The sequence below is a fragment of the Trichechus manatus genome, unplaced genomic scaffold (genome assembly GCF_000243295.1).
Source record: "Trichechus manatus latirostris isolate Lorelei unplaced genomic scaffold, TriManLat1.0 scaffold00087, whole genome shotgun sequence".
Classification (NCBI taxonomy): Eukaryota; Metazoa; Chordata; class Mammalia; order Sirenia; family Trichechidae; genus Trichechus; species Trichechus manatus.
In genome coordinates, this window is record NW_004444023.1 from 100984 (window position 1) to 123764 (window position 22781).

The window sequence follows — 22781 nt, forward strand, 5'->3', positions numbered from 1 at the left end:
GAAGATGTCTTCGCGGACGGCGCTGGCTCCGGGCAACGATCGGAACTCGGACACGGTGAGTGGGGCCCGGCCCCTTGGGGAGCCCCGGCCGGGTCCAGCCGCCGAATCCTTCCCCTGTCGTGCCCCTCGCCCCGCAAGCCGCTACCCTCATCGTCCCGGCCCCGCTCGCCACTCCCGACCCCTTCCCACACCGCCAGGCCTCTCGGCCTCCCCCCCACTCCCCCGAGCCCAGCCCGACCCCTGGGGGCGCCCCTCTCCCGGGACCCTTCTCTGTCCCTCTGCCGGCGGCTTCCGCTCGGGTCTCTGCTCTCCAGGAAGCCCCCTCCCCTGCCTGCTAGGAGCCCCTCCCTTCTCTGGCGTGTTTAAACCCCTTCCCCTCCAGACTGGCAGCATCCGACAGCTGGCCCCTCCCGGATTTGCAGGGCCCCTGACCCCCCAGGCCCAGCCCTGGCCCGCTCCCAGGAAGGCCTGGCCCAGCCCTGCCTCCGGCTCTGCCCTTCCCGGTCTGGGTCTGGTGCCCTGCTGCCCCAGAAGCCCCCCACTCCCATTCCTGCCCCTTGGTCCCTCCGGTATCGTTCCGGCCCCTTTGGGCAGCCCCTCACAGGAAGCCGGTCCCACCTTTCCTCCCCACCTTTCCTGGGCCCAGGGCCCTTTTTTTGCTTTTTCAAGGTCTCTCCACTCTCTGGCCTTGTCTCAGCTTCCCAGCAGCCCTGTCCCTGGATTCCCAGAAACCCGGGTACCCCCCCACCCAGACCCTGCCTGGACCCTCTCAGGCCTCTTCCTCTCCCAGGAAGCCTTGGCCTCCAACTTCCCAGGCTCCCCAGCCCAATCTGGAATTTCCAGACCCTGATCTACCTGACTGCAGGCCTCAGCCTCTTTGTAGCGACTCTTCAGCTTCAGGCAAGCCCCTTCCCCAAACCCCTAACTCTTAACTCTCTCCAAGGCCTGCCCAGGCCCCTTCCTCACAGGCCACCATCTCCTCCCCTAGATTTCCAGGCTCCACCCCTTGTCCTGCCCCAAGGCCTCCACCATCCATGCTGGGGACCTGGCCTGCCAGGGAAGCCCCCTCCTCAACTTCAGAGGCCTTCCTCAGCCCACGAGGCCTGGCCCCAGACCCTCTTCCAGAAGACTCCTGGATTTGAAGTCGCTGCTCCTGCCTTGGCTTTAAGCCCTCTTCTCTTAGGCTCTGTCTGCTGGAAGCCTTCTCCCCAAATTTCTAGGCCTCTTGACCCTCCACAGGCTCAGCCTTGCTTCCTTTGGACTGCCCTTTGCACCAGAAGCCCTCTTCGCCAGGGCTGCTCCAGAAGCCCACTTCTCTGATTTCTAGGAATTTCCCCAAGACCCAGACCCCTAGCCCAGGAATCCCCAACCCTTGACTTCCACTGTCCCTGTGGTTTTGTTCCTTCCTGCCAAATCCCCTTCCCCGAATGCCCAGGCCCTCCTACCCCTACAGCACAGCCCAGAACAATCCCAGTGAGACCCCCCTCCCTGTTCCCCATATTTCTGGTCACCCAGCCCTTCCAAAGATCTTCCCATCAACCAATCCCAGACCCCTCCCCAGCCAGGGTCTTTATCCCTTTTCCCCCAGGCCTTCTGCCAGGTCCCTGCCACTCAGAGCTGCCCTCACCCCAGATACCCCATCAGAGAAATTCATCTTTGCTTCTTCTTCATCTCACGGGACCCTCTCTCAGAGATCTCCAATTTGAAGTCTGATGAGAGGCCTACCTCCCTTCCCTAGTCACTACAGTCCTGGGTTCAAATCCTGACTTTGCCAGCGGCTTGCTGTGTGTTCTCAGGCAACTGGCTTTCCCCTTTTTGAGCCTCAGTTCCCTGCTCTGGAAAATGGGCATGATCCCTGGACTCCATGACGATGAGGGTTAAGCCTGGCACATAGGCAGTGCTCCACAAATGTGAGCTGTGATTACAACTCAGGAGATGAGTTAGGGGGTTGTCACTTCCCCGCCCAGGGCTCCCTGCCGTGAGCCTCAGTTTCTTTATCTCTGAAATGGGATTGATGATCGCATTTCCCTGTTAGGGATGTTTTAAGAAGCCAAGATTCTGTAAATACGGTATTGTAGCTGTTATTGTTATTATGACTTTAGTTATTCGCATTAACTTAGGTTCAGATCTGGTTTCTGACCCTCCCTAGTTGTGTGACCTCAGGCAAGTGACCACACCTCTCTGAGCCTCAGTAAAATGGGACTCATGAAGACTTCCTCCTTTTGTGGTTCAAATGTGTGCGTAGTGGAGGTTCGAGGACAGCTAATCCCTTTCTCCTTCCCCCTAAATCTTGTCAGCAATACTTGTGTGTCCATCTTGGGGGTCTCTTCAGAATCTGGGGGTCCTCTTTGCAGACCCTTCCTCTTCCACCTGGTTACCATGATGATAGGCCACGTGGGGTCGTGCTGCCCTACCTCGGGCCCCTACCACCCAGCTTCTCCCTCTCCGGAGGTTCCCTAGCAACAGACTCAGTGGTGTTGGGGTGCCAGCCTGGCGGGAGGGAGCCGGGCCAGCTGGTGGTGCCAGCCAGTTTTAGCTCCCACCCCCGGCCCCTGGGGTCTTCATCACCCACTGCCCCAGCTGCCCCTCGCCGGGGTCCCTCAGCCACACTGCCTGCAGTGAGGTGCCAGACCATCCCCAGGTCGGTCCCCTGGTGCCACTGATGGGGAATTCTTCTCTAAGCTCTTATCTCAGTGGAGATGGAGTCTTTATCAGGGCCAGGATCTCCACTTCCCTCCTCACCCTCCCCTGGGAGGAGGCCTGGGGCTCTGAGCCACCAGGAGGATGTGGAGAAGAGCTGGGAGCTCTGGAGTCAGCAGGCCTGGGTTCGAATCCCTGTTCTGCTCCACATGCCCTTTGACCTTGGGCAAGGTGCATCACCTGCCTGAGCCCTGGGGTCCCCGCTACAGGATGTGGGCAGTAATTAGACCCACACTGGAGGCCAGGGCAAGGGTCCAGTGGACAGAGGGCATGGAGTTGGGGCTCAGGCAGTGGTGGTTTCTGCCCCCAGTCATAGGAGCATCGTGTCTCTGCCACTCGTGAATGAACCATGACCTTGACAAAGCACTTCCTCTCTCCAAGCCTCCGTCTTCTGCTCTGGAATATGGGGCTGCAGATGCCTCCCTCATTGGGCTGCTGTGGGATTTGAATGTGGGTGAGGTGCTTATTAGCATGGGACTTGGCTTGTAGCAAATGCTGCCTAATAAGGATGATGGTGATGTGGGGGCTTGAGGCAGCACAGGGGGGCGGCAAAGAACATCAATTCCAGGGTGGACTGTCTGGGTTCAGAGCCTGACTCTGCCCCTCCCAGCCTGTGTGACCTTGGGCAGGTGACTTCACCTTTCTGACCCTCAGTTTCCCCACCTGTAAAATGAGGATGATAGCTGTACCTACTCCCCAGGGTTATTGAGAGGGTTGCAATGTGTGGTACGAAGGTTGTGTTCGTTAAATGTTGTGGCCTGTCAGGGAGGTGGGCCCGGGCACTCAGCTCACTGGCCACCCGGTCACCTCTGTCTCTCGGTTCTCTTTGTCCCCTTGCTCCTGCTCCCCAGCCCTGGGAAGGGCACAGGGGCAGCATGGGGTGTGGACAGAGCAGCGCTGTCCTGGTTGGGGCCTCCAGCTCCCTCGGCTGCCTGTACCCTGGGCCCCGGCGCTGAAAGGGAGCTACAGTCCCTGGGGCTCACAATCAGGACAGGGCAGCCTGAAGCAGGCAGGTGACCTGCGGGGGAGAGAGGCCCAGGAGGGACAGGACAGCAGGAACAGGACGTCGGGGACAGACAGGACTGGTGGTGTGGGAGACAGCGGGTCAGGGCACAGCTCACGCAACAGAGTTTCATGTGGCTGGTGGAGGGCAGAGCTCAAGCAACAGTGTTTCATGTGGCTGGTGGAGAGCACAGCTTAAGCAACAGTGTTTCACGTGGCTGGTGGAGGGCAGAGCAGGGAAGCAACAGTGTTTTTCCCAGAAGGAAGGTGACAGCAGCTGGAGTGGAGTGTTTAGGACGAAGTGATGTTTGGAAAAAGGCTGTTGGTAGCAGTGTTTGCAATAGGATTCAGAATAAGATAAAATGTTAGGGACAGTAAAATTGGGAATAAAATGTTGACATTTGGGTTTGGATTAGAATTTGGGGAGTAGAATGGGGACTGTGATGGATAGAATAGAATGTTGGGAGCAGTGATGGGGTTGAGTGGTGTCAGGAGTGGTAATGGCTGAGGTGGAGTTTTGGGGGTGGTCGAGTGTGGGGACAAGTGATGGTTGGTGGAGCATGGGGACAGGTGATGGTTGGTGGAGCATGGGGACAGGTGATGGCTGAGGTGGAGCCTGGGGACAGGTGATGGTTGAGATGGAGCGTGGGGACAGGTTGATGATTGGGGTGGGGCGTGGGGACAGGTGATGGTTGGTGGAGCATGGGGACAGGTGATGGTTGAGGTGGAGCATGGGGACAGGTGATGGTTGAGATGGAGCATGGGGACAGGTGATGATTGGGGTGGTGCATAGGGGCAGGTAGTGGTTGGCGTGTAGTGTTGGGGGCGGTGGTGTTTGGGGAGGAGTGTGGGGACAGGTGGTGTTTGGGGTGGAGCATGGGGACAGGTGATAGTTGAGGTGGAGCATTGAGTCTAGATTGAGGTCAACACTGGAGCTGGGGGCTGTGTCATTTAGAATAGAATATTGTGGATGTGATGGGAATGTCAGGAATTAGAACAGGAAGATGGAGATAGGCTGGCTGAGTAAAGGGTGAAGAGGGGTTCACCAGTCTGGAGCCCTGGGTGCTGCAGTGTTACGGGCCCAGATGTTTTTGTTCTTGAAGACATCATGTAGAGGGAGACGGGGACCTCCAGGCATCATGATCCTCCATGGCCTGGGTTAGAAAATGGCCGCCAAGGGGTCGATGTCCAGGGCTAGAGTTGAGGTGGGTACTGCTGAAGGTGGGATTGCACGAGCGCTGCCCTCCAGCTCACGTTCCATCTTCCCCCACCCAGCATGGTACTTTGGGCAGCGGTCGCTCCTCAGACAAAGGACCGTCCTGGTCCAGCCGCTCCCTGGGTGCCCGTTGCCGGAACTCCATCGCCTCGTGTCCCGAGGAGCAGCCCCATGTGGGCAACTACCGCCTGCTGAGGACCATTGGGAAGGGCAACTTTGCCAAAGTCAAGCTGGCTCGGCACATCCTCACCGGCCGGGAGGTGAGTGTGTGGCTGCAGACCGAGCTCAGGGACAACCCTTGTGTCCCAGAGCAGGCAGCCCAGTCTGGCCCTCAGTTTGCTTTGGGACCTTAGGCGAGTCCTTGACTCTCTCTGGGACAAAACAGAGCGTCTTTTGCTTTTTCCAGAGCAGCCCTAGCAGGAAGAGAACTCATTGTTGGTATCCCTGAAGTTGTCAAGAAAGCTCTGCAGAGCCACGTGTAGTATTTCTAAGAATTCACGTAACTTTTGTGTCTGAACCTTGGCCACCTCCCTGTTTTAATGATGGACTTTGATTCTACCATATATTCCCGTCATGTTGATGAGAACACGCCAGGTTTATTGGCCTTGAGTTCTCAATTACACCCCCACTGCCCCTGCCTCGCCTTCTGGCATGGGCCCATGTACTGAGAAGGATGGAAAGATTATTGCAGAAAGGGCCCGTGCAGACCTTGTAATCCAGAGGTGATGCGTCTGACTCACACTTAGAGAAAAAAAAGATGGTAGGTGGTTTCCTGATTCCTTTCCGGACCCCTTCAGCTTTAGAGAAAGTGACTGGAGTAATTTCTCCTACTTTAGATGGACTATTCCCTGTTCCCACACTGTCCTCCACACCATACATGCAAAAGACACCTGGCCCTGATGGTTTTATGGGCAAATTCTAGCAAACTTTCAAATTTCATGCCAATTCTTCTAAAGAAAGAGATTCCAGTGCTCAACTGATTTTATGTGCTTGTTTGACCAGGAGAGCAAAACTAGACAAGGAACAAAATTATAGGCCAGTCTTATGAACTTAGATACAAAAATCTTAAACAAGATTTTAGCAGATAGAATCTGGCAAACCGATTGAAGAAAGCTGTGTGGTGACAAAGCTGGGTTTATCCCAGGAATGCAAAATTCTTTCCCATTTGCCAATTTATTCATGCACTTCACCACATTCACAGATTAAAGGAGAGAAACCATATGATCGTCTCGATACTGGCATAAGGAGCGTTTGACAAAATTAAAAACCCATTCGTAAGAATATGCAGAAAGCTCAGGGACCCCTCTCCCCCACAAAGAACGCGTTGTTTCCCATATGTGGCTTTTGTACATGATTCCAGGGATTTCTGAGAGGATCGGCTTTTAAGGGAAGGAGGCCTGGTGGCTCATTGGTTAAAGCACTGGGCTGCTAACCAAACAAGTTGGCATTTCGAATCCACCAGCTGCTCCAAAGGAGAGAGATGTGGCATTCTGCTTCCGTAAAGATTTACAGCCTTGGAAACCCTGTGGGGGCGGTTCTACTCTGTCCTCCTATAGGATCACCATGAGTTGGAATTCACTCGACGGCAGTGGGTTTTGGTTTGGTTTTGGGCCTCCCAGGGGAAGAATTCTTTAATTTGGTGGATATGGGGTTTTTCTGGGGGTGGTCCCAAAACTTTTTGTGAAAACTATAGCTCTAGGGCTGGATTAAGGAGTTCTTGGGTGATACACACAGTTAATGTGTTTGGCTGCTGACTGAAAGGTTAGAGCTTTGAGTCTACTCAGAGGTACCTCAGAGAAAGGTCTAGTGATCTACTTCCGAAAAACCAGCCATTAAAAACCCTGCGGAGCACAGCTCTACTCTGACACACATGGGGTTGCCATGAGTCAAAGTCAACTCAGTGGCAGCTGGGTTTTTTTAGGGCTGTATTAAGACTTTTAGCAGCCTCTTAACTACTGAAAAAATTATGGTTCTCTCTCAATGCAATCAGAAATAAAGATTAAACTACAAAATAAGTGTAAAACATGATGATTTTTCCCCTGTGAGGACTACCTTACTGCTCTTTCAAAAATACATTTTTTAAAAAGTGCCCAGCGTTTAAGAGGTAGACCCGGCCAGCTGCATAAGTTCAAATCCCGGCCCACAGCTCACTAGCCATGGAACCTTGCCCCAGTGGTGAGCTGCTCTGTGCCTCAGTGTCCCCATCTGTAAAATGAGGGTGATCCTGGAACTCATCTCTTAGGGTTATTGTGAGGGTTAAATGAATTCTCATCGGTGAAGCACACAGACCAGGGCCTGGCACATAGTAAAACCCGTTGCTGTTGAGTCTATTTCAATTCATAGCAACCCTATAGGACAGAGTAGACCTGCCCCATAGAGTTTCCAAGGAGCAGCTGGTGGATTCGAACTGCTGACATTTTGCTTAGCAGTCAAGGTCTTGACCACTCTGCCACCAGGCCTTCAGCACAAGGTAAGTACTAGCTACAGCTATTATTTATGACTTCACCGTCCATGCATTTAAAACAAATATGTGCTGGATGGATGATCTGAGATGCCCTCACATACACTCACAGGCCCCTGGAGCAACCTCACCCAGGCCCCACCATGGAATAGGGGTAGCACCGGAGACAGAGGGAACATCATGTGCAAAGGCCCTGCAGCCCGGGTCTCCTTCCCCCACTCCCACCAAAGTCCGTCCTCTAGGAATAGCCCAGCTTTAGTGCTCCCTGTGAGAGGGAAGGGACAAGGGAAGGGTGTCCTGGGGTGGTCTAAGCTGGGGGACCTTTCCTCAACCTGAGGGCCTATCAGGTTGACCCTTCCTCTCTCCCTCCCTTACTCCACCCCCAGGTTGCCATCAAGATCATCGATAAAACCCAGCTGAACCCCAGCAGCCTGCAGAAGGTGAGCCCCAGGGAGAGGGGATGAGGGGTGGGGGGCGGGGGTTGACAAGGCCCCCAGAACAGCCAGGTGACCCGCCCAGCCCCTCTGCCCTCCTGATCGTGCCCAGGTGTGTAGGTAAGAGGGCAGGCAGGTGGGAGGTGCACAGGAGGGTGAGTAAAAAGGCATGTGGGTATCCAGGTGTGTAAGAGGGTGGGGGAGCCCGGGTGTGGGTATGTAGATTGGTAGCCGTGAGGGCTTGAAGATACCCAGAGGTGTGGGTAAGAGGACAGAGGTCCCCAAAACTGGCCAACCTCACCCACCCTTCTTGTCTTCCCTTTCCGCCATGCCCAGCTGTTCCGAGAAGTCCGCATCATGAAGGGCCTAAACCACCCCAACATCGGTGAGGAGGGGATGGGAGTGGGCTCAAAGGCAGACCACCAGCTGGAGTACTTGGAGAAAAGAGAGGATTAGGGGGAGGAGGGCCAGCCATTATACTAGTTAGAGAGAGCTGGTTTCTCATAGTGACATCTTTGCTTACTGGCGTTGTGACCTTGCGAAAGTCACTTAACCTCTCTGAGCTTCTCCTTCCTTATAAGAGGCCCTACTTCAGGGTCATTGTGAGGACTGGAGAAGGTCATTCATGCAAAATACTTGGTGCAGGGCTAAGTTATCAGATTCTACTTGGCAAAATAGAGAGTCAGCAAGAAGAGGAAGACCCTCAACAACATGGATTGACACAGTGGCCGCAACAATGGGCTCAAACGTAGCAATGATTGTGAGGATTGTGCAGGACTGGACAGCATTTCCTTCTGTTGTACATGGGGTTGCTGTGAGTCGGAACCAGCTCAACAGCACCTAACAATAACAGCAGGCTATCAGAGCTGGTCTTATGATGCTCATTAGCGGCATCATCATCATTGCCATATTGTTAGGCAGAGGGGGGAGAAGGGGGGGGTCTTTACTGAGAGAAGGCAGATTTAGCCTGGCCTGGATGTGGCTGAAGGGAGCCCTGGTGATGCAGTGGTTAAGCACTCAGCTGCTAACCGTAAGGTTGGTGGTTTGAACCCACTAGCAGCTCCATGAAAGAAAGATGTGACAGCTTCCGTAAAGATTACAGCCTTGGAACCCTATGGGGCAGTTCTACTCTGTCCTACAGGGTCACTATGCGTCAGAATCAACTTGATGGCAATGATTTTTTTTTGGCTTTTGGATGTGGCTGCAGCATTTCTTCATCTGTTCATTCATTTACTCAGTAAATTTTTTTTTTCTCTTTTTTAGATGAAGGTTTACAGAACAAATAGTTTCTCATTAAACAGTCAGTACACATATTGTTTTACGACATTGGTTAACAACCCCGCGACATGTCAGCACTCTCCCTTCTTGACCTTGGAGGACTTTTTTTAATTTTTTTTTGGTGAAAATATACATAGCCAAAGTTACACCATTTCAAAAGTTTCTATGTGTCCAATTCAGTGACATTGATTACATTCTTCCAGTTGTGCTGCTATTCTCACTGTCTTTTTCCAAATTATTCCATCACCATTATCTTCAACTCACTACTCCCTAGGCTTCCTGTCAAACCTTTTGAGTTGCTATTGTCAGTTTGATCTCACAGAGATAATTTTTTTTTTTTTTGTACCTTAGATGAAGGTTTACGGAACAAATAGTTTTCCCATTAAACAGTACGCATATTGCCCTATGACAATGGTTAACAACCCCGTGACATGTCGACACTGTCCCTTCTCAACCTTGGGTTCCCTATCACCAGCTTTCTTGTCCCCTCCTGCCTTTTAGTCCTTGTCCTTGGACTGCTGTGCCTCATTAGTCCTGTTTTGTTTTATGGGGCTGTCCAGTCTCCAGCTGAACACTGAACCTTGGGAGTGACTTCACCGCTGAGCTAAAAAGGTGTCTGGGGGCCATACTCTCGGGGTTTCTCCAGTCTTTCAGGCCAGTAAATCTGGCCTGTTTTTGTGAGTTAGAATTTTGTTCTACGTCTTTCTATAGCTCTGTCCAGGACTTTTTTTTTTTTTGGTGAAAGTATACATAGCCAAAGTTACACGACTTCAAAAGCTTTTACATGTACAATTCAGTGACATCGACTACATTCTTCCAGTTGTGCTGCTATTCTCACTACCCTTTTCCAGATTATTCCATCACCATTATCTTTAGCTCACTGCTCTCTAGGCTTCCCATGAAACCTACTCAGTAAATTTTTTTTTATTGAGTGGCTACTAGGTGCCAGAAACTGGGGAGACAGCTGAACAAAACAGACTCAAATCCCTGGCCTCATCAAGCTGACATTCTAGTGAGAGAGAAAGTGGAAAAGGTGGGGCCAGGGAGTTTGGAAAATCTTGCCAACAATTGGGAGCCATCGAGGGTTCTTGAGGAGAGGCGGTGCGTAGTCACTGGGCGGGTGGAGAGTGGGGATCTCTTCCCACCTGACCCCTTGCCCATTGGTTGCAGTGAAGCTCTTCGAGGTGATCGAGACCGAGAAGACGCTGTACCTGGTGATGGAATATGCAAGTGCCGGTGAGGCCCCACCCCTCCCCTCCCAGCGCCCCTTGCGCCCCTGCCCTGCCCTGACCTGCTCGGCCTCTGCCCTGCAGGAGAAGTGTTTGACTACCTCGTCTCGCACGGCCGCATGAAGGAGAAGGAAGCTCGAGCCAAGTTCCGACAGGTCAGGGTCAAGGGCAGGACTGTGGGGTGGGGCTCGGTGCCTGGCAGTGAGGGTCCGAGAGCTGGGTGTAGGTCTGGGTAGGGGTGAGGGTGCAGGGTTGGGTGTCTGCACATGCAGGTGCCCAGGTGTAAGGCTTTCCAGATCTGTGGGTGTGGAGGTGTGCAGGTGCCCAGCTGGGTGGGTGGGAGGATATGTAAGCACACAGGTGCTCAAGTGTTGGGTGTGTGGGTGCGAGGGTGTGCCCAGGCGTGGAAGCATGTGGATAAGGGGTCACACAGGTGCACGGGTGCCGAGGTGTATTGATTTGTAGCAGCGAGGATTAGCAGGTGTGTGAAGTAGGCTATGTGGGTGCCCAGGTATGTAGGTGTGTGGGTAGGAGAGTGGGTGGCAGCCCAGTGTATGGGCAGGAGGGGGTGCAGGGTTGCATATGTGAGTTTGTGTGCAAGAGAGCAGCCCAGGTGGGTGAGTAAGAGGTGGGAGGGGCGCAGGTATGGGTAGGGAGGTTGATGGGCAAGAGAGTGTGAGTATGCACAGGTGGGTGGGTAAGAGGACATGAGCACGCCCAGGTATGTAGGTAAGAGGGCAGGCACATGGGCAGGTGTACGGGTAGGTCAGTAAAAAGGCATGTGGGCATCCAGGTATGTAAGAGAGTGGGCAGGGGCCCAGGTGTGGGTGTATAGGTTAGTGGATGTGAGGGTGTGCAGGTGTATGGGCAAGAGGGACTCAGGGTGCTCACGTGTGTGAGTAAGGGGACATGGGAGTACCCAGATGTGTGGGTGGGGGCCCAGATGTGAGTATGTAGGTTGGTGGGTGTGAGGGCCTGAAGATGCCCAGGTGTGTGGGTAAGAGGACAACAGGTAGGAGGGTGTACAAGTGTGTGGTAAGGGGGCATGCAGGTGTAAGGGTGCCCTGATGAGTGAGTTAGCACCCATGAAAAGGTCTGAGTATAAGAGTGTCAAGTGTGGGTATGAACGTGTCCACTTAAGGCTGTCTGCCTGCCCTGATGTGCCATCCTGGGCGTGAGGAGCTGAAGCCCTGGTGTGTTCGGGCTGCGTGGTTGAGTCTGCAGGTGTGCGATGTTCTCACGAGGGTGTCCAGATGGGAGAGGCCGGAGGGATCCCGCTGTCTAGGTTCTGAGGCCCACGGGTGTGACAGAGTTCCCATCTCTGGGCATGAGGACGGCTGGGAGTGTGGTGGAGGTTTGTGTGTGAGGTCCACGAAGCATCTCTGTTGCGACAGAATTAGGGGTGAGGTTGAGGTCTTTGGGAGTCTCAACGTGTGCCTGAGGGAGTGGAGGCCTGGACTTTAGGGGTTCTGTTGTGAGTGGATCCCTGGGGTCCTTGAGGGAGGCTGAAGGGTTTAGGGGACACAAATAACTGGTCTCCCCCCTGCCACCTCCAGATTGTATCGGCTGTGCACTATTGTCACCAGAAAAACATTGTACACAGGGACCTGAAGGTAAGCCTGCAGCCATAACTCGGCCCACAGACCCCCCACGTCTCTCCTCAGCCTCCCTGCCCTTTCCTTCTGTGCTTCCCCTATACTCTCTGGCAACCCCGCCCCCTGCCATTTTCTCCTCATGCTCCTCCTTGGCACCCACAGTCCTCGGACTTTCTCAGGCTTTTGTGGCAAAAGCAAGGCCAGGAGATGGGGGCATGGGTAGGGGGGTGGGGACAGGAGGCATGAGCAAAAGGGACAGATACAAAGTGTCTTAGAACAGCCCAGACCGTTACACGGGTATCAGAAAAGGACACTGGATGTGATAAAGAGCTCCCGCTCTCAGAGCCTTTGGGGCCTTGGCATCTCTCAGGCTTTAGAACATTCCAGAGTCCTTGAACATTTAGATTTTAGAGCCCCAAGATCCTGTTGCCTCCTGAGTCTCAGAATTGCAGGGACTTTTTTTTTTTTTAATTGTTGTACTTTAAGTGAAAGTTTACAATTCAAGTTAGTCTCTCATGCAGAAATTTATACATACATTGTTATGTGACCCTGGTTGCTCTCCCTATACTGTGACAGCACACTCCTCCTTTCCACCCCTGATTTTCCGTGTCCATTCAACCAGCTCCTGACCCTCTCTGCCTTCTCATCTCGCCTCTGGACAGGAGCTGCCCATTTAGTCTCATGTATCTACTTGAGCTAAGAAGCACACTCTTCACGAATATCATTTTATGTCCCACAGTCCAGTCCAATCTTTGGCTGAAGAGTTAGCATTGGGAATGATTTTAGTGCTGGGTTGACAGAGAGTCTGGGGCCATGCTCTCTGGGGTTCCTCCAGTCTCAGTCAGACCATTAAGTCTGGTCTTTAGAATTACAGGAACTTTAGAACTTCAGAAGGACCTCTGCACGTTGTCTTAGTTTTCTAGTATGCTATAACAGCAATACCACAAGTGGGTGGCTTTGACGAACAGAAATTTATTTTCTCACAGTTAGGAGGCTGGAAGTCTGAATTCAGGGCACAGACTCTATGGGAAGGCTTTCTTTCTCTGTAGGCTCTGGGGGAAAGTCCTTGTCTCCTTTCAGCTTCTGTTCCTGAGCTTCTTGGTGATCTTCACGTGGTGTGACATCTGTTTTCCCCCATCTCTGCTTGCTTCTCTGTGCCTAATCTGCTCTTTTTATATATCAGAAGTTTAAGTGAATATAATGTATATATTATAATGTATATGTTAGCTTAAGACACACCCTACATCCATATGGTGCCATTAACATAACAAAGAAAATCCTATTCCCAAATGATATGACATCCACGGGTATGTTGCTGTTGTTGTCAGGTACCCTCGAGTCAATTTTGACTCATAGAGACCCCACGTGCAACAGAAAGAAACACTGCGCCATCATAGTTGTTGTCATGCTTGAGCCCACTGTTGCAGCCACTGTGTCAATCCATCTTGTTGAGGGTCTTCCTCTCTTTTGCTGACCCTCTACTTTACCAAGCGTGATGTCCTTCTCCAAGGACTGGTCCCTCCTGATAACACGTCCAAAGTACATGAGATGAAGTCTCACCATCCTCCCTTCTAAGGAACACCCTGGCTGTACGTCTAAGACAGATTTATTTGTCCTTCTGATAGTCCATGGTATATTATTCAATATTCTTCGCCAACACCGTAATTTAAAGGCATCAGTTCTTCTCTGGTCTTCCTTATTCATTGTCCAGCTTTTGCATGCATATGAGGCAATTGAAAATACCATGGCTTGAGTCAGGCGCGTCTTAGTCCTCCAAGTGACATCTTTGCTTTCCAACATTTAAAGAGGTCTTTTGCAGCAAATTTGCCCAGTGCAATACATGATTTGATTTCCTGACTGCTGCTTCCGTGGACGTTGATTGTGGGTCCAAGTAAAATGAAATCCTTGACAATTTCAGTCTTTTCTCCATTTATTGTGATGTGTCTTATTGGTGCAGTTGTGAGGATTTTTGTTCTCTTTATGTTGAGGTGCAATCCATACTGAAGGCCGTAGTCTTTGATCTTCCACAGGTATAGGGGTGAAGATTTACAACACATATTTTTAGGGAGCATAAATCAGTCCATACAAAGGAAGAATCACTGTGGCTAATGCTGGCTAGAGCTCAGCCACCTGTTGGGGTGTCTCGTGTCTCCGGGGTCCCCTCCACACCTTCCAGTTAGGAGAACAGTACCTCTCAGGACTTCTGTTAGACCAGAGAGGTAAACATTTGGTTCAAATCAAATTGGACTGTCATTTCTTGAGCACCTACTATATACCAGTTCCTTTGCTAAGGGCTTTAAGGAAGTGCTTCTCACACTATCCGTAGTGACAACCCGGCTTGTTTTATTGTTTTTATTTTCCAGCCCAATGTGGCAGGTACTTTTGTAAAAGACAATAAAAATGAATTGCAGGAGGGGAAGTGATTGCTCAGGAAGCATGGAGTTTCTGTTTGCGGTGACAGGAAGTTTGGCAGTGGATATTGGTGATGATTGTACGACATGCTTAATATAATTGATGTCACTAAATTGTACACGTGAAAAACGTTGAATTGGCAAATTGGTGCTATATGTACATTTACAACAATTTTAAAAAGATGTTAAGGAAATGAATTGTGGGAAAAATGAAATGGAAAATCACAGAAAATACAAGCTCTACCTCATGGGCAACACCCTCCCAGAAGCAAAGGTGAGAAGTCAGAAAGGGACAGGAAACCTGGACAAATGGACGTGGGAACCCCAGGGTGGAAGGGGAAAGGGGACGAGTGCTGACACACTGCAGGGATTGCAACCAATGTCACAAAACAATTTGTGTATGAATTTGTGAATGAGAAACTAATTTGGGCTATAAACTTTCACCTAAAACACAATAAAAAAAAGCTCCCCTTAAAAAAATAAATAAATCCAAAGCTCAGAAGGGAAAAAAAATACAAGCTCCAATTTTTTCAAAAATTATTCAAAAGGCATAAAATGTGACGTCAGATTGTTCTGGAAGTTTCTAAGTGTTCCTTCTCTTTCTCTACTCATGTCCCATGTGCCGACGCAGGCTGGCCGTCCAGGCACCACCCTCTGAATAGCACCTGAGTCTTGACTTTGCCCCATAGGTGTGCAGACCATTGTGAAGATTAATCTGGAGGTGGGGCATCCCCTGGTGGAGGGTCCTAGAAGTGGCTAAAAGGAATTTTAGGGGTCTAGCTGGTGCCTCAGGGGGACCCAACTAAGGGGACCAGTCCACTGAGACCTGAGGTTGGGGCTGGACCGTGTAGCCTCGAATGCTCAGAGGAGAGATTTAACTCCTGAGCAAGCAGAGATGCCGTTAGATTCCAGTTTGAGGAAGATCTTGCTGAAGCGTGTGTCTTTGTAGGCTTTGTCCTCTTTTTGGGGCAGGGACTGAGGCTGATACAGAAATAAGCCTAGAGGCAGGGAGACCCTTAAGGAGGCCAGAGATGCCTAGGACTAGGGGAGGGCCATGGGATAGGGTGGCCAGACGTGGGCGACATTTTGAAGGATGGACTCGTGCATCAATTTGTAGTCAAAAGGCTGGAAGAGGCAGGTTGCTAGAAGCAGCTTCCCACTCACGCTTGTAAATGGCGGGCCTGGTGTGGATCCCACCTCCGCCAGCCTCTTGCTGTGGGCCCGAGATGACCTCTGAGCCTCGTTTTCCTCGTCCGTGAAAATGGCGATTGACAAAAACACATGCCATAAAAACAGACAAGGGCATTAAATAACAAAACCTCAGAATGACGTGAAGTGCGTACTGAGTACCGACTACATTCCAGGCGCCGTTTAAACATACGCGTGATCCCGTGACCACTTATGAGGTAGGTGCTGTGATCATCCTCGGTGTACACATAGGAAAAGTGAGGCACAGAGAGGTCTGGTAACCTGCCCAAGGTCACACAGCGAGTGAATGGTGGAGCTGGGATTCGAAACAGGGATTCTTCCAGAAACCATAATTTTAGCCATACATTAATGCAGCCACCATGAACCGTCCACCGCAGAGCTTGGTGCAGTTGTTCGTTGCTGTCGAGTGAGCTCTGATTCCTGGTGATCTTGTGTGTAACAGAATGGAACGATTTGTTTTTCTTTATTATGGGTCTTGAGCAATCAGTCCTCTTTTTTTTTTTTTCTTCTGTGGAGTAAACTGAGGCTCAGAGAGGGACAGGAGATTGCCTGAGGACCCCCAGCTCTGCAGAGCACGTGGGATAATAATCGCCATCATAGCACTTCTTGAGTACAGGCAATTGTTCTGGGCATTTTGCATGAGCTAGCTCATTTAATCCTCAAATAACCCTATGAGGTGAAGACTTAACAATTATCTTTATTCTATGGATGAAGAGAAGGAGCCCTGGTTGCACAATGATTAAGCTCTTGGCTGCTAACCTAAAGCTTAGGTTAACTTAAAGCTTAAAGGCAGTTCAGATCCACCAGGCATTCCACTGGAGAGAGTTGTAGCACTCTGCTTCCTTAAAGATTACGACCTTAGAAACCACATGGGTCAGTTCTCCTCTGTCCCACAGGGTCACTGTGAGTCAGAATTGACTCAACGACAGTGGGTTTATGGATGAGGAGGAAGAATTCCTGGGTGGTGCAGACAGTTAATGTGCTCGGCTGCTAACTGAAGGTTAGAGGTTTGAGTCCACCCAGAGGTGCCATGAGTCCTACCCTCTGCTCTCTCCTCTTCCCTCCCAGGCTGAGAACCTCTTGCTGGACGCCGAGGCCAACATCAAGATCGCCGACTTCGGCTTCAGCAACGAGTTCACGCTGGGCTCGAAGCTGGACACGTTCTGCGGGAGCCCCCCATATGCCGCCCCAGAGCTGTTCCAGGGGAAGAAGTATGACGGGCCAGAGGTGGACATCTGGAGCCTCGGCGTCATCCTGTACACCCTCGTCAGTGGCTCCCTGCCCTTTGACGGGCACAACCTCAAGGTGCCGGGCAGGGCTGGGCACGGGGGTCTTACTCTCCAGGAGAGGGTCTGTCTGGCCCCTACAATCAGGTCCCACCCTCCCACATCTCCTTGAAGGGGGTCAGAGGAATGTGTTAACCTGAAGTCACAGGGCAAGATGGGAGTCAGGATCCAGGTTCCCCCCGCCAAGGAGACCAGACGGAGCGGACCGTCATGTGCCATGGCGGAGGGTGTGGGCTTTGCAGCTGGCAGGCTTAGTTCTAATCCTGGCTCACTCAGTAAATGTGAATTGTCCAACTGCTGTGCATCGGGCGTGATTTAGGCTTTGCAAATACGGCAGTGAGTGAATAGACAGACAAAATCCTTGCCCTCGTACGTGCTACAAGAGGGACGAACATTGAAAATGTGATGCCAGGTAAAAGTGTGCTGCCTGTTGGTAGGTGTCGTCCAGGCAGTTCTGACTCATAGTGACCCCGTGTACAACAGGACGAAACACTGCCCGGTCCTGTGCCATCCTCACAGTCGTTATGTTTGAGCCCATTGTTGCAGCCACTGTGTCAGTCCATCTTGTCGAGGGTCTTCTACTTTCTCGCTGACCCTCTGCCTGGGTAGCGCAAATGATTAACACGCTCAGCTGCTAACTGAAAGGTCCATGGTTCGAATCCACCCAGAGGCACCTTGGAAGAATGGCCTGGCGATCTGCTTCTGAAAAATCAGGCATTGAAGACCTGGGGAGCATAGTTCTACTCTGCACACATGGGGTCACCATGAGTCGGAGTCGACTCATGGCAGCTAACAACAAATTGCAGGACGTCCCTCAGTTTGGGCTGTCTGATGTTTCCTCGTGATTTGATGCAGGTGGGGCATTTCAGGTGGGAATTCCACAGCAGGAACATTCTGCACTGCTCAGTGCAGCCCCTGGGGGAGCATGGTGACTTTAAATCAGGGGCCAGGGAAGTTCTGGCTGAGGAGAGGACACCAGAGGAGAGACCTGCATGATGAGGAGAAAGCAGCCCCTCTTCATGGTGGCCAGAATCCCTGTGAGCCTCAGTCTCCCCACTCTGTTCAATGGCCCCAACCTTGCAGGAGTGATTCAAGGACCCACTGAGCTCAAGGATGCAGAGTACTCGCTTAGCACAGCGCCTGGCCCTCGGAAACTACCTGGAACCTGGGGGGCTCCTTGCATGGGATAATCTTTTTGAGCCCCAAAGGTGAAGCCAGGAGACCTTTGAAAAGGCCAGGCCAGTGTCCCCCTGCCCCAGGCCTTGTCACCTCCTGCCGTCCTGATTTCCCCACCAGCCACCGCAGGCCTTGCTGGGGTGAAGGAGGCGTGCAGCCTGGGGCAGATCTTGGCTCTGTCACGTCCTTGCTGCGTGACTTTGGACAAGTCCCTTTCTGAACTTCACCTGTAAGATGGGGACAATATGAGTATCCTCTTGCAGCTGAGCTGAATATGTAAAGCCCTTCACTGGGCCCTGGCATGTGGCCAGGGTGTCACACTCTGGTGGTGGTGGCAGTGGCCTGGTTGCCTCTTCACTGTCCCGTGACAGACACAGTGACACAGTTACACAGCCCAAGCTCTGGAGCCAGATTCCCTGGGTTTGAACCCAGGCTCTGCTGCTTTCTGGCTGTGCAACCTTGGGTAGGTGGCTTACCCTCTCTGGGCCTTGGTTTCCCCATCTGGAAAATGGGTATAATAACCCTGCTTCCTAGCACTGTTGGGAAAATGGGTGTAAGATACGTAAAGTGCTTAGAGCTCGTCTAGGGCAGGTGCTCTGAAAGTGATACTTATTGTTAACTATTCATGAGCCTGGGGCTGTAATGATCTGCAGCCCAGAAATCTCCCAGGCACACGTCTTCCCGCCCTTTGAGGAGAACGCCCTGGGAGGCAGCTCCCAGCCCAGTCCCTGACAGAGGGCTCCACCCCAGGAGACCCCCGTGCACCCACCCCTCCATTTTCTGTCACCCTCAGTTCTTTCGGCAAAACGGAAGCCCCCGCCCCAGTCTGCCATGCCGTGGTACCTGGAATTTATTTTATTTTTCAAAGCTTTGGTGGGGTCCTTCGTGAAAAACTCATTTAAAAAAATAAGCGCATATAAATCAGTGCAGGCCTTTGAGACCATCGGAATTGTGGGTCTTTGGAAACACAGGCATAGCTTCTCAGAGGGTCGGGAGGAGAGGAGGGAGAGGGGAGTGGGAGGGAAGAGGGTGGGAGGGAGAAAGGCGGTGAGCAGGATCCCTTTTCCCCCTCCCCTTATGGCTAGCTAACATTTAGATAGCTCTTGCTCCAAACCAAGCACGTGCTAAGCGTTTTACACATATGCAGGATACCCGGCTTCTGTTCCCAGCCCGTGCACCTCATGCACAGCCACCACTCGTCTGTCGGTGGAAGCTTGCGTGTCGCTATGATGCTGAAGACGTTTCAGCGGAGCTTCCAGACTAAGCGTGAATCAACTCAATGGCAATGGGTTTTTTCAGACTAAGATGGACTAGGAAGAAAGCCTGGTGATCAACTTCGTATACATCACAACAGTCCGATCCTGTTGTGTATGGGGCCGCTATGACTCAGTGGCCGACAACAACATACGAACTTATTTATACCCTGGCAGCATCCTTACGGGGTGGGTACTGTGACCCCTGTTTACAGATAAGGAGACTGAGGCCCCAGAGGCCAACTCAGTTGCCCACTTCCCTTTTAATCTGTCTTATAGAATTCACTTTCTCTGTAAGATTTTATTTGAGTAAAAAGTTATGTAGCTTAAAAATTTTTTTTTTGAAAACTGCTGCATCTAGTACAGTGTTCCCATTTTACAGGTGGGAAACTGAGGTCAGAAAAGGGCATGGGGTTTTGCTCATCTTATCAGGGCTGTCGATTTTGTCAGGAGTTGGGTGAAGATGAGTGTGTATATGTGGTGTATATATGTGTGTGGTATGTATTTGTGTGGTATGTGATGTGTGTCTGGTGTGTGGCATGTATATATGTGTTGTGTGTGGTATGTGTATCTGTGTGATGTGTGTATGTATGTGGGGTGTGAGGTGTGTGTGGTATATGGATTTGTGTGGTGTGTGTGTATGTATGTCGTATATACGTGGTGGGTGTGTGTATGTGTGGTATGTGGGTATTTGTGTGTGTGTGTATTTAGTGTGTGGGGTGTGTGGATTTAGTGTGTGGGATGTGTGGATGCATGGGGGGGTGTGGATGTATGTGGGATGTGATGTGTGTGGTGTCGGGGGGTATGTATTTACGTCATGGATGTAGTGTGTGGGTGTGTGGTAGGTGTATCTATGTGAGGTGTGTGTGTGGTCTGTGGGGAGTGTGTATATTTATGTGGTATGTGTATATGTATGTGGTATGTGGTGTTTGTATGATGTGTGTATGGTGTGTGTATGTATGTGGTGTGTGTGTAGTGTGGGGGAGTGTGGGGGATATATGTGGTATGTGATGTGTGTGGTATGCAGTGTGTGTGTGGTGTTTGGGGGATGTGTATTTCTGTGGTGTGTAGTGTGTGGGGTGGGTGTAGGGTGTGGGCTGTTAGTAGGTGTGAGGTGTGTATGTGGTATGTGGGGTGTGTGTGATGTATGTATGGTGTGTGTATGTGTGTGGTGTGTGTGTAGTATGTGAGGGTGTGGGGTGGGTTATGTGGTATGTGATGTGTGTGTGGTGTATGTGTGTGAAGTGTGTATATGGTATGTGGGGTGTGTGTGATGTGTGTATGGTGTGTATGTGTAATGAGTGGGGAGTTAGAAAGCTAGGGAGACAGGGCGGACCCTCACCTGTGATGCCTTCCCCCCAGGAGCTGCGGGAGCGAGTCCTCAGAGGGAAGTACCGGGTCCCTTTCTACATGTCCACTGACTGTGAGAGCATTCTGCGTAGATTTTTGGTGCTGAACCCAGCGAAACGCTGTACTCTTGAGGTGAGCCCCAGCCCCACACCCCCAGCTCCTCTCCCATCACCTGACCCACCAAACCTTGCCTGCCCCCCACTAGCCTTCTCACCCTTCCCTTTCCCCTCCACACCCACCTGTCTGAGATCCGCTGCAGGTGGGTAGGGTAGACGGGCCACCCAGGGGAGACTCCAGGCCTGCCCTGACGCCACCCCCCAGCAGCCTCCCCCACACCCTGCCATGCCAGTAATTAGCTAATGAGCTCCTACGATGATTACAGGGTGCCAGGGACCCAGATGATGCAGAGGAGGGGGTGGCATCAGGAGGCTCACAGGGAGGGGGTGCGAGGAGGCAGTAGCACTCAGGCACCCTTGATTCTGGGGTGTTAAGCCCTGGAGGTATGGGGCAGGGCCTGCCTGGGATGGGGGGAGCTATATTTTCCCCAGTTCCTTCTGACATCTGTCTTTCCCCTTCCGTGCCCCTGGTTCCCACAGCAAATCATGAAAGACAAGTGGATCAACATTGGATATGAGGGTGAGGAGTTGAAGCCATACACAGAGCCCGAGGAGGACTTCGGGGACACGAAGCGAATCGGTGAGGGGCAGGGAGGGTGGGGGCCCCATGTCCTCAGGGCTTTGGGCAATGGAGCCACGGGGCAGGAGCCTCCCAGTACCAACCACTTTAGATAATATCAGAGTAGCCTGCGAGGCAATTAGAGAAAGTGGAGAAAAGCCAGGGCTCAGATCCCAGTGCTGCCACTTTCTAGCTGTGTGACCCTGTGAAAGTGGCTTTCCCTCTCTGTGCTTTTATTTCCTCATCTGTAAAATGGTCATGGAAGGAGCCCTGGTGGTGCAGTGGTTAAGTACTTGGCTGCTAACTGAAAGGTTGGTGGTAAAACCCACCCAGCAGCTCCATGGGAGAAAGACCTGGCTATCTGTTCCTATAAAGATTACAGCCTAGGAAACCCTATGGGGCAGTCCTACTCCATCACACATGGGGTTGCCATTAGTCAGAATTGACTCAGCAGCACCCAGTAACAATAACAAAAGGGTCCTGGAGTCCTCGAGTGGTACAAATGGTTAATGTGCTCAGCTGAACAGTGAGGTTCAAGTCCACCCAAAGGCTCCTGGGAAGAAAGGCCTAATGATCTACTTCCGAAAAAATCAGCAGTTGAAAACCCTGTGGCACACAGTTCTACTCTGCACACGTGGGGTCTCCATGAGTTGGAATCAACGCGATGGCAACCGGTTTTAAAATGTTCATAATCTTAGACCCTACCTCAGAGAGTTGTTGAAAAAAACACGAACCAAACCTGTTGCCATTGAGTCGATTCCAACTCGTAGTGACTCTATAGGACAGAGTAGAACTGCCGCCATAAGGTTTACAAGGCTCTAATCTTAACAGAAGCAGACTGCCACATCTTTGTCCCATGGAGTGGCTGTTGAGTTCAAACCGCTGACCTTTTGGTTAGCAGCCGAGCACTTTAACCACTGTGCTTCCAGGGCTCCTTTTCAGAGAGTTGTTAGGGATATTAAAAGAGTTCATCTACATAAAGCACTTATGTTAGTGCTGGATACGCGTTAGCTTTTAATATTTAAGACAAGAAAGAGAAAAAAAGGAACAACCAGAATGGAAATATTGAGAATACTCATGGATTGTGAAGACTGTAACCAATGTCACTGAACAATTTGTGTAGAAATTGTTGAAAGGCAACCTAAACTGCTGTGTAGACCTTCACTGAAAACATAATAAAATATTATTTAAAATAAAAAAAAGATTACAGACCACTTCTAGAAGAAGTTGGGCACAAGTCGTTGGAGATCTGCCTGGTTGGAGAATTCCTCGCCATGGTACATGCCTCACCTGTCCCCCCTTGGGTCCTGGTCCCTCCAGCCTAGAACCTTAGGACTCTTGTTCCCCAAAGCATGTGCCCTGGAAGAACCCCTTGGAAACCAGCCAGTCCTTCCATTCTACAGATGAGGAAACTGAGGTCATCATCAGATCTTGGCTGCATAAATGAGGACTTTCATGGTTGGGAGTAACAGTAAACCCAAATCCAATCTGGCTTACGCTAGATAA

General features: G+C 51.4%; 1 protein-coding gene across 1 annotated transcript in view; it reads left to right on the forward strand.

Moving 5' to 3' along the window:
* The first annotated feature begins 4 nt into the window (after window positions 1-4).
* Window positions 5-22781, forward strand: part of MARK4 (microtubule affinity regulating kinase 4) — a 42751-nt gene continuing 19974 nt past the window's right edge. Inside the window, exons 1-10 of the mRNA XM_023736186.1 lie at window positions 5-55; window positions 4978-5178; window positions 7766-7819; window positions 8150-8198; window positions 10262-10327; window positions 10405-10475; window positions 11877-11933; window positions 16604-16840; window positions 20613-20732; window positions 21197-21296. Of these exons, the coding sequence (XP_023591954.1) occupies window positions 5-55; window positions 4978-5178; window positions 7766-7819; window positions 8150-8198; window positions 10262-10327; window positions 10405-10475; window positions 11877-11933; window positions 16604-16840; window positions 20613-20732; window positions 21197-21296 (1006 nt within the window). The remainder of the gene's footprint in view (window positions 56-4977; window positions 5179-7765; window positions 7820-8149; window positions 8199-10261; window positions 10328-10404; window positions 10476-11876; window positions 11934-16603; window positions 16841-20612; window positions 20733-21196; window positions 21297-22781) is intronic.